Raw genomic sequence first — 18,408 nt, forward strand, 5'->3', positions numbered from 1 at the left:
GAGGGATGGGGCACTGTGTGTAATATGGAGGGATGGGGCGCTGTTTGTAATATGGAGGGATGGGGCGCTGTGTGTAATACGGAGGGATGGGGCGCTGTGTGTAATATAGAGGGATGAGGCACTGTGTATAATATGGAGGGATGAGGCACTGTGTATAATATGGAGGAATGAGGCACTGTGTGTAATATAGAGGGATGAGGCACTGTGTGTAATATGGAGGGATGGGGCACTGTGTGTAATATGAAGGGATGGGGCGCTGTGTGTAATATGGAGGGATGGGGCACTGTGTGTAATATGGAGGGATGGGGCACTGTGTGTAATATAGAGGGATGAGGCACTGTGTATAATATAGAGGGATGAGGCACTGTGTGTAATATGGAGGGATGAGGCACTGTGTGTAATATGGAGGGATGGGGCGCTGTGTGTAATATGGAGGAATGGGGCGCTGTGTGTAATATGGAGGGATGAGGCACTGTGTGTAATATAGAGGGATGGGGCACTGTGTGTAATATGGAGGGATGGGGCTCTGTGTGTAATATGGAGGGATGAGGCACTGTGTGTAATATAGAGGGATGAGGCACTGTGTGTAATATGGAGGGATGAGGCACTGTGTGTAATATGGAGGGATGAGGCACTGTGTGTAATATGTAGGGATGAGGCACTGTGTGTAATATGTAGGGATGAGGCACTGTGTGTAATATGGAGGGATGGGGCACTGTGTGTAATATAGAGGGATGAGGCACTGTGTATAATATGGAGGGATGGGGCACTGTGTGTAATATAGAGGGATGGGGCGCTGTGTGTAATATGGAGGGATGGGGCGCTGTGTGTAATATGAAGGGATGGGGCGCTGTGTGTAATATGGAGGGATGGGGCGCTGTGTGTAATATGGAGGGATGGGGCGCTGTGTGTAATATAGAGGGATGGGGCGCTGTGTGTAATATGGAGGGATGAGGCACTGTGTGTAATATGGAGGAATGGGGCGCTGTGTGTAATATGGAGGGATGAGGCACTGTGTGTAATATAGAGGGATGGGGCACTGTGTGTAATATGGAGGGATGGGGCTCTGTGTGTAATATGGAGGGATGAGGCACTGTGTGTAATATAGAGGGATGAGGCACTGTGTGTAATATAGAGGGATGGGGCACTGTGTGTAATATAGAGGGATGGGGCACTGTGTGTAATATGGAGGGATGGGGCACTGTGTGTAATATGAAGGGATGGGGCGCTGTGTGTAATATGGAGGGATGGGGCACTGTGTGTAATATGGAGGGATGGGGCACTGTGTGTAATATAGAGAGATGAGGCACTGTGTATAATATAGAGGGATGAGGCACTGTGTGTAATATGGAGGGATGAGGCACTGTGTGTAATATGGAGGAATGGGGCGCTGTGTGTAATATGGAGGGATGAGGCACTGTGTGTAATATAGAGGGATGGGGCACTGTGTGTAATATGGAGGGATGGGGCACTGTGTGTAATATGGAGGGATGGGGCTCTGTGTGTAATATGGAGGGATGAGGCACTGTGTGTAATATAGAGGGATGGGGCACTGTGTGTAATATAGAGGGATGGGGCACTGTGTGTAATATGGAGGGATGGGGCTCTGTGTGTAATATGGAGGGATGGGGCGCTGTGTGTAATATGGAGGGATGGGGCACTGTGTGTAATATAGAGGGATGGGGCACTGTGTGTAATATAGAGGGATGGGGCTCTGTGTGTAATATGGAGGGATGGGGCGCTGTGTGTAATATGTAGGGATGAGGCACTGTGTGTAATATGTAGGGATGAGGCACTGTGTGTAATATGGAGGGATGGGGCACTGTGTGTAATATGGAGGGATGGGGCACTGTGTGTAATATGGAGGGATGGGGCACTGTGTGTAATATAGAGGGATGGGGCACTGTGTGTAATATGGAGGGATGGGGCACTGTGTGTAATATAGAGGGATGGGGCGCTGTGTGTAATATGGAGGGATGGGGCGCTGTGTGTAATATGGAGGGATGGGGCACTGTGTGTAATATGGAGGGATGGGGCACTGTGTGTAATATGGAGGGATGAGGCACTGTGTGTAATATGGAGGGATGAGGCGCTGTGTGTAATATGGAGGGATGGGGCACTGTGTGTAATATGTAGGGATGAGGCACTGTGTGTAATATGGAGGGATGAGGCACTGTGTGTAATATGGAGGGATGAGGCACTGTGTGTAATATGGAGGGATGGGGCACTGTGTGTAATATGTAGGGATGAGGCACTGTGTGTAATATGGAGGGATGAGGCACTGTGTGTAATATGGAGGGATGAGGCACTGTGTGTAATATGGAGGGATGAGGCACTGTGTGTAATATGTAGGGATGAGGCACTGTGTGTAATATGGAGGGATGGGGCGCTGTGTGTAATATGGAGGGATGGGGCGCTGTGTGTAATACGGAGGGATGGGGCGCTGTGTGTAATATGTAGGGATGAGGCACTGTGTGTAATATGGAGGGATGGGGCGCTGTGTGTAATATGGAGGGATGGGGCGCTGTGTGTAATACGGAGGGATGGGGCGCTGTGTGTAATATGGAGGGATGGGGCGCTGTGTGTAATATGGAGGGATGGGGCGCTGTGTGTAATATGGAGGGATGGGGCGCTGTGTGTAATATGGAGGGATGGGGCGCTGTGTGTAATATGGAGGGATGGGGCGCTGTGTGTAATATGGAGGGATGGGGCGCTGTGTGTAATATGGAGGGATGGGGCGCTGTGTGTAATATGGAGGTTTCAGAGATCACATATAACAATAGCCCCCCCCCGGGGGTAACAGAGGGGGTTGAGGTCCTCCAATGACGGCTCTCACCTGGATAATCGCTCACAGAGATGTCGGAGTGACTCCCAGGACTCCAGGAGTTGGGTTCGCTCGGTGTGGATGAGAGCGCCTCCCTCTGGAGAGGAGGATTCGATCACCAGCTGGCCCTGAGCCTCCACCTGATGGCGCTGTATCTCCTTCTCCGAAAACTGATCCAATAATGCCTGCAAAGGAATCCGGAGATGGGAGATGAGATCAGAACAGGGCGGCAGAATCCAGCAAATATTCACATGTCATAAGATAATGTGTATAATAGGGAGGGAGAGTCAGAAGACAACAGGAGGAAAGGAGAGGAGAGGAGAGGAGGGACAGAGGAGGAGAGGGAGAGAGGAGGAAAGGAGAGGAGAGGAGGGGAGGGAAGGAGAGGAGGGGAGGGACAGAGGAGGACAGGAGAAGAGGAGAGGGAGAGAGGAGGAAAGGAGAGGAGAGGAGGAGAGGGAGAGAGGAGGAAAGGAAAGGTCAGGAAAGGAGAAAAGAAGGAGTGAAGAGAGCTGGGGAGAGGAGAGGAGAAAGAGAGAGTAAAGGAGAGGGAGAGGACAGGAAAGAGAGAGAGAGGAAAGGGGGAGGAGAGGGAGGGAAGAAGAGAGAGGAGGGGGAGCGCAGAGGAAGGGACAGAGAGGAAAGTGTAAAGGAGAGGATAAAGAGAGAAGGAGAGGCTAGAGAGGAGAGGAGAGGAAAGGAGAGAGATAGAGAGAGAGAGAGAGAGAGAGAGAGAGAGAGAGAGAAAAGAGAAGGGGAGGAGAGAAAAGAGAGAGAAGAAGAGAGGGGGAGAGCACAGGAAGAGACGGATGAGACAGAGAAGGAGAGGAGAGGGAGATAAGGAGAGGAGAGAGAGAAGGCTAGGAAGAGAGAAGGAGATAGAGAGGAGAGAGAGATAAGGAAAGGAGAAGGGAAGGAGATGAAAGAGAGAGAAGAGGAGAGGGGGAAGAACAGAGGAAGAGATGGAGAGAGAGAGAAGGAGATGGGGAGAGAGAGAGATGAGAAGATGGAGAGAGAGATAAGGGGAGAGGAGAGGAGAGAGCAAGAGGAGGAGAGGAGGGAAGGTAGAGTGAGGGACCTCTAATGTCTCCTCTGCCCTCCAATGTCACTAATCAGACACAAACTGAATATTAATCGCCGTTTTCCCGGCTCTAGTAGTTGAGAGATGAGACCCCGGAGGAGATGTGATACTCGCTGCTTTCGGGGTCTCTAGTTGCGGAGGGTGTTGGGAAATGAATGGTCACCTCCTCCTCTCACTGGCTGGGAACCACCATGAGTGCTTCTAGCGTGGGGGGGGTGAAGTTTGGGGGGGGGGGTGAGGTTTGGGGGGGGTTACACCTTCAGAGCCCCATAAGAACTCATTAACATTATTAACACTTATGTCCGTGATTCCAAATCGCTGTAAAATTGCGGTAAACTGCACAATGTACATTTGAGTGCTATTTATTCTAAATGTCATCCCAAATACACTGTGATTCCGGCTCGCTTGTCACATGACACAATGACACAAATTCACAGCACCTTTAAAAATGACACAAAGCTCCTCGTACAATGGGAAGATATGGTCAGCACCCAATACACAGTGAGTAATCTATTTGTATTGTCTACAAAATCCTCCCACTGCCAAAGTATCACCCCAAAATCCGGACCAGTACCTCCACGTCCCTCTCCCCCCAGTCTCTGCCGCCGTCCAGGCCGGCCTCCACCTCCTGCCGGGTCTCCATCATCCAGCGCTGCAGATCCAGGAGGCCGTTGTTGAACATCCAGTGGCAGTTGATGTTTTCCTTTGTTTTCCGGATGTTGTTCTGGAAGAAGAAAAACCAACATGAAACCAAATAACAATGATCAACAACTGACATCATCATCACACGCAAGAGATCCCCATCACTCACATGAATGGGATCCTCATCACTCACACGCATGAGATCCTCATCACTCACACGCACGGGATCCTCATCACTCACACGCATGAGATCCTCATCACTCACACGCATGGGATCCTCATCACTCACGCACATGGGATCCTCATCACTCACACACATGGGATCCTCATCACTCACACACATGGGATCCTCATCACTCACACGCATTGGGATCCTCATCACTCATATGAATGAGATCCTCATCACTCAAACGCATGGAATCCTCATCACTCACATGCATGGGATCCTCATCACTCACACGCATGGGATCCTCATCACTTACATGAATGGGATCCTCATCACTCCCATGAATGGGATCCTCATCACTCACACGAATGAGATCCTCATCACTCACACGCATGGGATCCTAATCACTCACATGAATGAGATCCTCATCACTCACATGAATGGGATCCTCATCACTCACACGCATGGGATCCTCATCACTCACATGAATGAGATCCTCATCACTCACACGCATGGGATCCTCATCACTCACACGCATGGGATCCTCATCACTTACATGAATGGGATCCTCATCACTCCCATGAATGGGATCCTCATCACTCACACGAATGAGATCCTCATCACTCACACGCATGGGATCCTAATCACTCACATGAATGAGATCCTCATCACTCACATGAATGGGATCCTCATCACTCACACGCATGGGATCCTCATCACTCACATGAATGAGATCCTCATCACTCACACGCATGGGATCCTCATCACTCACACGCATGGGATCCTCATCACTCACACGCATGGGATCCTCATCGCTCACATAACAGTCAAAGTCCAACTCTAAGAAACACAAAAATGATTCTTTTCCGTGGAGCTGCATTAGTCCCGCAAAGGTCAACTGCTTGTTTAGGTCCTGGACTTGTTAAGGAAGATCTACCTACCCGATCCTCCGCTCCTCCATGCCATTAGACTGTAAATGTGAAGGTTACTGTGCTAACTCATAGTAAAAAGGAGGAAAAGCTGCTACATAAACAATGTGGTAAACATATGAAGAGTGGATAGTAATAATGTAGCGCTAAAAAGTGAACACATATATCGATATATAAGTGAATGGTGCGAAGATCAAGTATACAGAAATGACACAAATGAAAATGTAAAGAGTCCAATGGATGTGAAAGTCCTGAGACGGGTCATATGTGCCAACTACTAGATGGTGATAAATCAAGGATGGAATAAGCTGGCACTGTCCGGCATAAGAAGCGTCAAGGATGGTACAAGGATGGGACATCTTCAACCAAAAAGGGGGAATTATATCTACTCGTACCGGAACAGGTGGACTCGAGTGTCGGCGACGAGTCATGAAGGCAAGGATGCCGGAATCAGCGGATCAATGGAACTCCAAGGGAATCAGAACCTCCAAACACGACTCCGGGGGGTGTTATGGACAACCACCCAACCGAACCTCAGATGAAGGGAACGCCAGGGCTGGACCTGAGGCGTGGAAAGACCGACTGCACCACAAAGGAACTCTCATCCGGAAAGTTATGCAAAGAAAAAATGCTTCCATATGGTGTAGGTCAAAAAAATTGTTTTTTTTTTATTTTTAAAAACCGGCATACTATAGGAATAAAAACGGTGATCACAGAATAAAAATGAGGGCAATGTGACCAGCAGAAAGCCAAGCCCTGGTGTTCCCTTCATCTGAGGTTCGGTTGGGTCAGGAGTTTGGAGGTCCGGATTCCCTTGGAGTTCTGCTGATCTGCTGATTCCGGCATCCTTGCCTTTATAACTCGTCGCCGACACTCCAGTCCACCTTTCCGGTAAGAGAAGATACACTTCTCCCTTTTTGGTTGAAGATGTACCATCCCTGATGCTTCTTATGCCGGACAGTGCCAGCTTATTCCATCCTTGATTTATCATCTGGTGGTGGATGCATATGACCCGTCTCAGGACCTTCACATCTATTGGACTTTTTCACATTTTCATTTGTGTAATTTCTGTATAATTGATTTTCGCATCATTCACTTATATATTGATATATGTGTTCACTTTTTAGCGCTACATTATTTACTATCCATGTCATTAGACTGGCCCCCGCAGCGCCCTATCCCCCATAGACTGGCCCCCGCAGCGCCCTATCCCCCATAGACTGGCCCCCGCAGCGCCCTATCCCCCATAGACTGGCCCCCGCAGCGCCCTATCCCCCATAGACTGGCCCCCGCAGCTCCCTATCCCCCATAGACTGGCCCCCACAGCGCCCTATCCCCCATAGACTGGCCCCCACAGCGCCCTATCCCCCATAGACTGGCCCCCGCAGCACCCTATCCCCCATAGACTGGCCCGCAGCGCCCTATCCCCCATAGACTGGCCCCCGCAGCACCCTATCCCCCATAGACTGGCCCGCAGCACCCTATCCCCCATAGACTGGCCCCCGCAGCACCCTATCCCCCATAGACTGGCCCCGCAGTGCCCCTATCCCCCATAGACTGGCCCCCACAGCGCCCTATCCCCCATAGACTGGCCCCCGCAGCACCCTATCCCCCATAGACTGGCCCCGCAGCGCCCTATCCCCCATAGACTGGCCCCCGCAGCACCCTATCCCCCATAGACTGGCCCCGCAGTGCCCCTATCCCCCATAGACTGGCCCCCTCAGCGCTCTATCCCCCATAGACTGGCCCCGCAGTGCCCCTATCCCCCATAGACTGGCCCCCACAGCGCCCTATCCCCCATAGACTGGCCCCTGCAGCACCCTATCCCCCATAGACTGGCTCCGCAGCGCCCTATCCCCCATAGACTGGCCCCCGCAGCACCCTATCCCCCATAGACTGGCCCCGCAGTGCCCCTATCCCCCATAGACTGGCCCCCTCAGTGCCCCTATCCCCCATAGACTGGCCCCCGCAGCGCTCTTATCCCCCATAGCCTGGCCCCCACAGCGCCCTATCCCCCATAGACTGGCCCCCTCAGTGCCCCTATCCCCCATAGCCTGGCCCCCGCAGCGCTCTTATCCCCCATAGCCTGGCCCCCACAGCGCCCTATCCCCCATAGCCTGGCCCCTGCAGCACCCTATCCCCCATAGCCTGACCCCTGCAGCGCCCTATCCCCCATAGCCTGGCCCCCGCAGTGCCCTATCCCCCATAGCCTGGCCCCCGCAGTGCCCTATCCCCCATAGACTGGCCCCGCAGCGCCCCTATACCCCATACCCCAACAGTCTAAGGGCAAGACCAATGCATGGTCCATAGCTACGTCCAAAGACAATGACGCCCAAAAAATGTCCACTTTTGGAGCGTGCCAAGGGAGCGGAGGATCAGGTAAGTAAAAAATGCTTCTCCGTTCCCTCAGAATAAACAAGCAGTTAATGCTTGCAGCGCACGCGCACCCCCGCTGCAAGGGATCATTTTTGAGTTTCAAGTTGGGCTTTAAAGTGGAACGCCAGAATATATTTGGAAGAAAACGCCAGACATATTCTCGTACTAACGTTTTTTGTTGTTTTTTTATGTGGTGTGCAAACCATGAGGGACTAGAATCATTGGTGGGAATGTTACTTCTTTCTTTAACTTTGAACATTACATAAATGTGTTATCACACGTCTTACCACAAGATGGTGCTGTTGCATGAGAACAAGTCCTGGCTATGATATCCCGGACTGAACCTTCTGTGGACTGGTCTGTATTTATAGGCAGCAGTCCAAAAATAGTAAAACCCCTTATAGAGGTAGGACTATATCAGTATACTGTATAACTTTCATCCAACATAGATATATATATATACATACATGCTCACTTTATTGGGTACATCTTGCTAGTAGCGGGTTGACGCCCTTTATTAGGTCCCCTTGCTAGTCCTGGGTTGGACCCCCTTATGGGGCCCCCCTTGCTAGTAGCGGGTTGGACCCCCCTTTTGCCTTCATTCTTGGTGACATAGATACAACAAGCTGTTGGAAAAGTTCCTCAGAGATTTTGGTCCATAGTAACATGATAACATCACGCAGTCGCTGCAAATTTATCGGCTGCACATCCATGATGCCAATCTCCTGTTCCACCACATCCCAAAGGCACTCTATTGGATGATATGTGGTGAGTGTGGAGGCCATTGGAGGACAGGGACCTCATTGTCCAGTGGTGAGATGATTGGAGGACAGGGACCTCATTGTCCAGTGGTGAGATGATTGGAGGACAGGGACCTCATTGTCCAGTGGTGAGATGATTGGAGGACAGTGACCACGTTGTCCAGTGGGGAGATGATTGGAGGACAGGGACCTCATTGTCCAGTGGTGAGATGATTGGAGGACAGGGACCTCATTGTCCAGTGGTGAGATGATTGGAGGACAGAGACCTCATTGTCCAGTGGTGAGATGATTGGAGGACAGGGACCTCATTGTCCAGTGGTGAGATGATTGGAGGACAGGGACCTCATTGTCCAGTGGTGAGATGATTGGAGGACAGTGACCTCATTGTCCAGTGGTGAGATGATTGGAGGACAGGGACCTCATTGTCCAGTGGTGAGATGATTGGAGGACAGGGACCTCATTGTCCAGTGGTGAGATGATTGGAGGACAGTGACCTCATTGTCCAGTGGTGAGATGATTGGAGGACAGGGACCTCATTGTCCAGTGGTGAGATGATTGGAGGACAGGGACCTCATTGTCCAGTGGTGAGATGATTGGAGGACAGGGACCTCATTGTCCAGTGGTGAGATGATTGGAGGACAGTGACCTCATTGTCCAGTGGTGAGATGATTGGAGGACAGGGACCTCATTGTCCAGTGGTGAGATGATTGGAGGACAGAGACCTCATTGTCCAGTGGTGAGATGATTGGAGGACAGGGACCTCATTGTCCAGTGGTGAGATGATTGGAGGACAGGGACCTCATTGTCCAGTGGTGAGATGATTGGAGGACAGGGACCTCATTGTCCAGTGGTGAGATGATTGGAGGACAGGGACCTCATTGTCCAGTGGTGAGATGATTGGAGGACAGGGACCTCATTGTCCAGTGGTGAGATGATTGGAGGACAGGGACCTCATTGTCCAGTGGTGAGATGATTGGAGGACAGGGACCTCATTGTCCAGTGGTGAGATGATTGGAGGACAGGGACCTCATTGTCCAGTGGTGAGATGATTGGAGGACAGAGACCTCATTGTCCAGTGGGGAGATGATTGGAGGACAGTGACCTCATTGTCCAGTGGTGAGATGATTGGAGGACAGGGACCTCATTGTCCAGTGGTGAGATGATTGGAGGACAGGGACCTCATTGTCCAGTGGGGAGATGATTGGAGGACAGTGACCTCATTGTCCAGTGGTGAGATGATTGGAGGACGGGGACCTCATTGTCCAGTGGTGAGATGATTGGAGGACAGGGACCTCATTGTCCAGTGGTGAGATGATTGGAGGACAGGGACCTCATTGTCCAGTGGTGAGATGATTGGAGGACAGGGACCTCATTGTCCAGTGGTGAGATGATTGGAGGACAGGGACCTCATTGTCCAGTGGGGAGATGATTGGAGGACAGTGACCTCATTGTCCAGTGGTGAGATGATTGGAGGACGGGGACCTCATTGTCCAGTGGTGAGATGATTGGAGGACAGGGACCTCATTGTCCAGTGGTGAGATGATTGGAGGTTTGTGACATGGGGCATTATCCTGCTGGGAGGAGCCATCAGAAGATGGAGACACTGTAGTCATAAAGGGATGGACATGGTCAGCAACAATACTCAGGTAGGGGGTGGTGTATAAACCCTGATCAATTGGTACTAAGGGGCCCAAAGTGTGCCAAGAAAATATCCCCCCACCATTACACCCCCACCACCAGCCTGAACCGGTGATAGAAGGCAGGATGAATCCATGCGCCAAATTCTGACCCCACCATCTGAATGTCGCAGCTGAAATCCAAACTCATCAGACCAGGCAATGTTTTTCCAATCTTCTATTGTCCAATTTCGGTGATCCTGTGCCAAATGTAGCCTCAGTTTCCTGTTCTTAGCTGACAGGAGTGGCACCCGGTGTGGTCTTCTGCTGCTGTAGCCCATCTGCTTGAAGGTTGGATGTGTTGTGCGTTCAGAGATGGTATTCTGCATACCTTGGGTGTAACAAGTGTTTGTTTGAGTTACTGTTGCCTTTCTATCATCTGGAACCAGCCTGCCCATTCTCTTCTGATCTCAACAAGGCATTTTCCTCAACACAACTGCCACTCTCTGGATATTTTCTCTTTTCCCACCATTCTCTGTAAACCCGAGAGATGGTTGTGTGTGAAAATCCCAGTAGATCAGCAGTGTTTGAAATACTCAGAACAGCTCGTCTGGCACCAACAACCATGCCACGTTCAAAGCCACTTCCATCCCTTTTCTTCCCCATTCTGATGCTCAGTTTGAATTTCAGCAAGTCGTCTTCACCAGGTCTAGATGCCGAAATGTATTGAGTTGCTGCCATTGTGATTGGCTGATTAGCAATTTGTGTTACCAAGCGATTGAACAGGTAAACCTAATAAAGTGTCCGGTGAGTGTATATACTGCATATCTATTTGTATAAGTATATAAAATACATAAAGTATATTGTAGCGAATTTCTTCAATAGAAACAAATTCCTATCACATCATTTTAAAACAAGTAAATCCTTCATTGGAGAGATATATATATATATATGACTACCAGGCAATATAGATGAACAACTTCTCAATACTGTATGTTGTGCTTTACATAAACCACATGACTAATATAGAATGATATCTTGTATATGACTTTACATTGTCACCACCCGAAGCCTCCTCATCTATGGGTTATTGGCAGATATTATGTGTTTATTTCCAGGTTTTACCTCTAAAGTCCTCTGTAATGTCAGGTAATCAGACAGGAGTTTGCCGGCTCGGTGGGCATGATTGGGACTGGCTTCCATCTTGGAGTTTAACTCTTTGATCGGAGTATGGAGTTTATTTAATTCATCCAGGAGAATCTGCAGAGCAGCAAAATACATCAATATCACAAAGGGGTGTTGTGTGCAATATACTCTCTACCTCCCGTCTGATCAATGTTTATAAACAATGTTACTTTGTATCTCTCCATCTTCTGTCTAAACAATGTTTATAAACAATGTTACTTTGTATCTCTCCAACTTCTGTCTAAACAATGTTTATAAACAATGTTACTTTGTATATCTATCTCCCATCTGAACAATGTTTATAAACAATGTTACTTTGTATCTCTATCTCCCATCTGATCAATGTTTATAAACAATGTTACTTTGTATCGCTCCATCTTCTCTCTTCTAAAAAATGTTTATAAACAATGTTACTTTGTATCTCTATCTCCCATCTGAACAATGTTTATAAACAATGTTACTTTGTATCTCTCTATCTCCCATCTGATCAATGTTTATAAACAATGTTACTTTGTATCTCTATCTCCCACCTGAACAATGTTTATAAACAATGTTACTTTGTATCTCTATCTCCCACCTGAACAATGTTTATAAACAATGTTACTTTGTATCTCTATCTCCCACCTGAACAATGTTTATAAACAATGTTACTTTGTATCTCTCCAACTTCTGTCTAAACAATGTTTATAAACAATGTTACTTTGTATATCTATCTCCCATCTGAACAATGTTTATAAACAATGTTACTTTGTATCTCTATCTCCCACCTGAACAATGTTTATAAACAATGTTACTTTGTATCTCCCCATCTTCTCTCTTCTAAACAATGTTTATAAACAATGATACTTTCTATCTCCCATCTGATCAATGTTTATAAACAATGTTACTTTGTATCGCTCCACCTTCTCTCTTCTAAAAAATGTTTATAAACAATGTTACTTTGTATCTCTATCTCCCATCTGAACAATGTTTATAAACAATGTTACTTTGTATCTCTCTATCTCCCATCTGATCAATGTTTATAAACAATGTTACTTTGTATCGCTCCATCTTCTCTCTTCTAAACAATGTTTATAAACAATGATACTTTCTATCTCCCATCTGATCAATGTTTATAAACAATGTTACTTTGTATCGCTCCATCTTCTCTCTTCTAAAAAATGTTTATAAACAATGTTACTTTGTATCTCTATCTCCCATCTGAACAATGTTTATAAACAATGTTACTTTGTATCTCTCTATCTCCCATCTGATCAATGTTTATAAACAATGTTACTTTGTATCGCTCCATCTTCTCTCTTCTAAAAAATGTTCATAAAGAATGTTACTTTGTATCGCTCCATCTTCTCTCTTCTAAACAATGTTTATAAACAATGATACTTTCTATCTCCCATCGGATCAATGTTTATAAACAATGTTACTTTGTATCTCTATCTTCCATCTAAACAATGTTTATAAACAATGTTACTTTGTATCTCTCTATCTCCCATCTGAACAATGTTTATAAACAACGTTACTTTGTATCTCTCTATCTCCCATCTGATCAATGTTCATAAACAACGTTACTTTGTATCTATCTATCTCCCATCTGATCAATGTTTATAAACAATGTTACTTTGTATCGCTCCATCTTCTCTCTTCTAAAAAATGTTTATAAACAATGTTACTTTGTATTTTTATCTCCCATCTGACCAATGTTTATAAACAATGTTACTTTGTATCTCTCTATCTCCCATCTGAACAATGTTTATAAACAATGTTACTGTGTATCTCTCTATCTATACACATGCTGTATTTATTCAGCAACTCCCAGCAGCTGTGATTTGCTGGAAGGTATGAGTAGAGGAGGGACGGGAGGACAGGGCGTACTATACTCGCCCTCTGTACTTCTATAAATGGATGTACGGTATGTAGTAGGTCCCGTGTCCACATCTGGTAAGAAAACCTACAACCTGGAACCAGCGTGGGATCCAGACCAACCCCACAGGACCCCTCCCCCAACCTACCTGCAGCCTCTGTAGTTGTGCCTCTTTTCCGATGATATCCGGCTGCCTCTCATTTTCTTTGGCACATTTCACTCGCAGCGCCGACAGCTTCTGGTGAAGCAGTTTGTGCGCCAAATCAAACTCCTCGCTCTGCGCGGCCAGACTCTGAAATACAAGGTGAAGTGAGAACACCGTCCTCCTCTACTATGAGGTCAGAGGAAGCTCAAGACTTTTCAGCTCCTGGGAGCTCCTTGTGAAAACGTTGCTAGATAATGCGGTGCATATTATGGAGGGAATACAAGGAATATCACAGGTATTAGGGCCATGTGACGTCACTCGTTCCCGATGGCTCGTCGCAGCACCGAGGATTCCTCGGTGCATTGTGCCTGGACATTGGGCACCCCTTCACTTCATTTCTTCTCTCTTTTCATTTCCTTTACTTACATTCCGCTCATTGTTTTGTGATAATCTTGTGTTTTCATACACTTTACATTTTATATACAGATACAGTGCCTTGAAAAAGTATTCATACCCCTTGAAATTTTCCACATTTTGTCATGTTACAACCAAAAGACGTAAATGTATTTTATTGAGATTTTATGTGATAGATCAACACAAAGTAACACACAATTGTGAAGTGGAAGGAAAATGATAAATGGTTTTCAACATTTTTTACAAATGGTGTACATTTGTATAGCGCCCCCCTGAGTCAATACTTTGTAGAACCGCCTTTCTCTGCAAATACAGCTGCAAGACTTTTTGGGGGTGTCTCTACCAACTTTGCACATCTAGAGAGGACATTTTTGCCCATTCTTCTTCTTTGTAAAATATCTCAAGCTCTGTCAGATTGGATGGAGAGCGTCTGTGAACCGCAATTTTCAAGTCTGGCCACAGATTCTCAATTTGGATTTAGGTCTGGACTGTGACTGGGGCATTCTAACACATGAATACGCTTTGATCTAAATCATTCCATTGTAGTTACTAAGGTTGAATAAAGACACCAGTCCATCCTGAGTGAGTGTCTACAATTGTCCCTATCCTTGTACATTGCACACTCACATCGGTCCCTACCCTCAAGGAGCCCACAATCCCCCATTCATATACTAGGGCCAATTTTGAACAGAAGCCAATTAACCCTTTCATGACTAAGCCTATTTTTGGAATTTGGTGTTTACAAGTTAAAATCCATATTTTTTGCTAGAAAATTACTTGGAACCCCCAAACATTATATATATTTTTTTAGCAGAGGCTCTAGAGAATAAAACGGCGATTGTTGCAATATTTTATGTCACACGATATTTGCGCAGTGGTGTTTTAAACGCAACTTTTTGGGAAAAGGGACACTTTCATGAATAAAAAAAAAACAAAACAGTAAAATTAGCCCAATTTCTTTGCGAAATGTGAAAGATAATGTTACGCCGAGTAAATAGATACCAAACATGTCACACTTTATAATTGCGCGCACTTGTAGATTGACGACAAAGTACGGTACCTAAAAATCTCAATAGGCGACGCTTTAAACATTTTTTACGGTTACCAGGTTAGCGTTACAGAGGAGGTCTACTGCTAGAATTATTGCTCTCGCTCTGACGATCGCGGCGATACCTCACATGTGTGACTTGAACACCGTTTACGTACGCGGGCGCGACTTCCGCATGCGTTTTCTTTGCTTCGCGAGCTCGCGGGGACGGCGGGCGCTTTGAAATTTTTTTATTTATTTTTTTATTTATTTTATTTATTTTTAAATGACTAAATTGTTTAAAAATAAAATAAAAAATTTGATCACTTTTATTGCTGTCACAAGGAATGTAAACATCCCTTGTGACAGTAATAGGTGGTGACAGGTCCTCTTTATGGAGGGATCGGGGGTCTAAAAGACCCCCCACCCCTCCTTTACACTTCAATGTATTCAGATCGCCGAAAACGGTGATTCTGAATACCGGATATATTTTTAAAACTGGCGCCATTGGCAGCCGAGTAAACGGGAAGTGACGTCATGACGTCGCTTCCGTGTTTACGATGAGGAGACTGGAATGACACCGATTACGGCTTCGTTCCAGTTCCTCCCCAGCAGCCAGAGCCGACGGATCTTTAATCGGTGCTCCCGATCGAGCGGGAGCACCGGTAACAGCGGCGAGAGGCGGCGGGAGGGGGGGACGTCCCCTCCCGCTCCTCCGGCATAACAGCCGAGCGGCTTTTAGCCGCATCGGTTGTTATGCCTGGATAGCCAATCGCCTGCTGTAAAAAACGGTACCGGGATGATGCCTGCAGGTGCGGGGGCATCATCCCGGTATACCCCCCGGAAGCCGAGTACGCAGATGTGCGTACGCTCGGCGGGAAAGGGTTAATCTACCAGCATGTCTTTGGAGTGCAGGAGGAAGCCCACACGGGCACAGGGAGAACATGCAAACTCCAGGCAGGTAGTGTCAAGCTAGGTGAGAGGGCTACCCGTTACACCACTGTGCCACCCTATTGCTGGCGGTATGTTTCGGGTCGTTGTCCTGCTGGAAGGTGAACCTCCGCCCCAGTCTCAAGTCTTTTGCCGACTCTAACAGGTTTTCTTCTTATATTACCCTGTATTTGGCTCCATCCATCTTCCCATCAACTCTGACCAGCTTCCCTGTCCCTGATGAAGAAAAGCATCCCCACCACATGATTCTGCCACCACCATGTTTCACGGTGGGGATGGTGTGTTCAGGGTGATGTGCAGTGTTAGTTTTCCGCCGCACATGGCGTTTTGATTTTAGGCCAAAAAGTTAAATTTTGGTCTCATCTGACCAGATCACCTTCTTCCACATGTTTGCTGTGTCCTCCACATGACTTCTCACAAACTGCACACAGGACTTCTTATGACTTTCTTCCACCAATGTCTTTCTTCTTGTCACTCTTCCATAAAGGGCAGATTTGTGGAGAGACGACTAATAGTTGTCCTGTGGACAGATTCTCCCCCCTGAGCTGTGGATCTCTGCAGCTCCTCCACAGTTACCATGGACCTCTTGGCTGCTTCTCTGATGAATGCTCTCCTTGCCCGGCCCGGTCAGTTTAGGTGGACGGCCATGTCTTGGTAGGTTTGCAGTTGTGCCCATACTCTTTCCATTTTCCGATGATGGATTGAACAGAGCTCCGTGAGATGTTCAAAGCTTGGGAGAATTTTTTATTACCTAACCCTGCTTTATACTTCTCCACAACTTTATCCCTGACCTGTCTATGGTGTTCCTTGGCCTTCATGATGCTGTTTGTTCACTGAGGTTCTCTAACAAATCTCTGAGGGCTTCACAGAACAGCTGTATTTATACTGAGATTAAACGGCACACAGGAGGACTCTATTTACTAATTAGGTGACTTCTGAAGGCAATTGGTTCCACTAGATTTTAGTTAGGGGTATCAGAGTAAAGGGGGCTGAATACAAAATGTACCCCACACTTTTCACATATTTGTAAAAAAAAAAAAAAAAAAAAACATTTATCATTTTCCTTCCACTTCACAATTATGTGCCACTTTGTGTTGGTCTATCACATAAAATCCCAATAAAACACATTTATGTTTTTTACATGAGAAAATGTGGAAAATTTCAAGGGGTGTGAATACTTTCGCAAGGCATGTACATGATCCACTTGCTGACCAAACCTTTTCTGACACTTTTTGTATAAGCAGTAGTAAAAATCTGTATTTTTTTTGCTAGAAAATTACTTACATTATAAATATTTTTTGAAAAGAGAATAAAATGGCAATTGGTGCAATTCTGTATGTCACACGGTATTTGCGCAATGTTTTAAAAATATAAAAAGATGATGTTATTCCGAGTAAATAGATACCTAACATGTCATGCGTTAAAATTGCGCACACTCGTGGAATGGCGACACACTTTAACCACTTCCGGACCACCGCACTCCGATTAAACGTCCTAACTTTGAAGTGGAATATCGTTGTTGTAGCAGCAGTTAGCTGCCCTAACCCCCGGTATCCTCTTTTTTTTTTTTTTTTCAAAAACATTTTATTGAGGATACATATCACAATGCAGAAAGTTCAAACAGTGCTTAATCAACAGTAGTCAAAAAAAAATGAATAAAAATTTCAATGGCATTTGTTACAACATATATGCGAACACAGGCGTCTTGAATGAAAGACAGGATATAATAGTAGACAACAGGATGCTATGCGTAACTATAAAGGGGAGCACTAGCAAAAGAAAATGTATCGTGTGACATTTATAAGGTAGCTAACTTGCTACCTGTGTATCATAGGTGTTTAATCGAGTCTCTGAGGATGTTTTGTGTGAAGTGGGCATCCCTGCCAAGGCATATCAATCGTTATGAGTATAGACAGAGGAAAATGACGACTCATGTAAATAACTATTGGAAAGTGTGTGTGTAACAAATCAACATGAATAATGAGCAAAATATAGAAGGGGTTTTGTAGATATCTGAATCCAGGGAGTCTAAGCGGTTATATGCTTTGACATAATAAATGATTTCATTTCAAGGGGTTAAATTCCTATGAAAGAGGTCTACGCCCCAATCCTAGCTGTCAGGTCTGCATAAGACGTTTATACTTATCAGAGGTCTGAAAGTGAATCCAACAGGCCCATGTAGTTGTGAACTTTGCAGGAGTATCATTGGCCTGGTGGATTAGGTCTTCCATAGTCATTACATTGTTAATGCATTGAAACCAATCCCGGAGTCGGGGGGGGTCATGGGAGCGCCACTTCCGTGGAATGCATGCTCTAGCTGCATTGACCATGTGCATGGCTAGAGACTTAAGGTAGGAATTGTTTGAGTGGTCTGAGTGATGCAGCAAGAATTGGGCCGGGGTGTACTCTAAATGGTAGGTCGTGACTTCTTCT

The 18,408-nt window shown here is 46.5% G+C and overlaps 1 protein-coding gene across 1 annotated transcript in view; it reads right to left on the reverse strand.

Annotated features, from left to right (window-relative positions):
• SYNE3 (spectrin repeat containing nuclear envelope family member 3) overlaps positions 1-18,408 on the reverse strand; it is a gene marked incomplete in the record, with an annotated part of 142,841 nt that overhangs the window by 43,060 nt on the left and 81,373 nt on the right. The window contains 4 exon segments of the mRNA XM_077466715.1: positions 2,837-3,009; positions 4,480-4,629; positions 11,521-11,655; positions 13,587-13,730. Of these exon segments, the coding sequence (XP_077322841.1) occupies positions 2,837-3,009; positions 4,480-4,629; positions 11,521-11,655; positions 13,587-13,730 (602 nt within the window).

This window comes from Lithobates pipiens, unplaced genomic scaffold (assembly GCF_037356315.1).
Source record: "Lithobates pipiens isolate NorthernLeopardFrog02 unplaced genomic scaffold, aLitPip1_a1.2 Scaffold_37, whole genome shotgun sequence".
NCBI classification, from domain to species: Eukaryota; Metazoa; Chordata; class Amphibia; order Anura; family Ranidae; genus Lithobates; species Lithobates pipiens.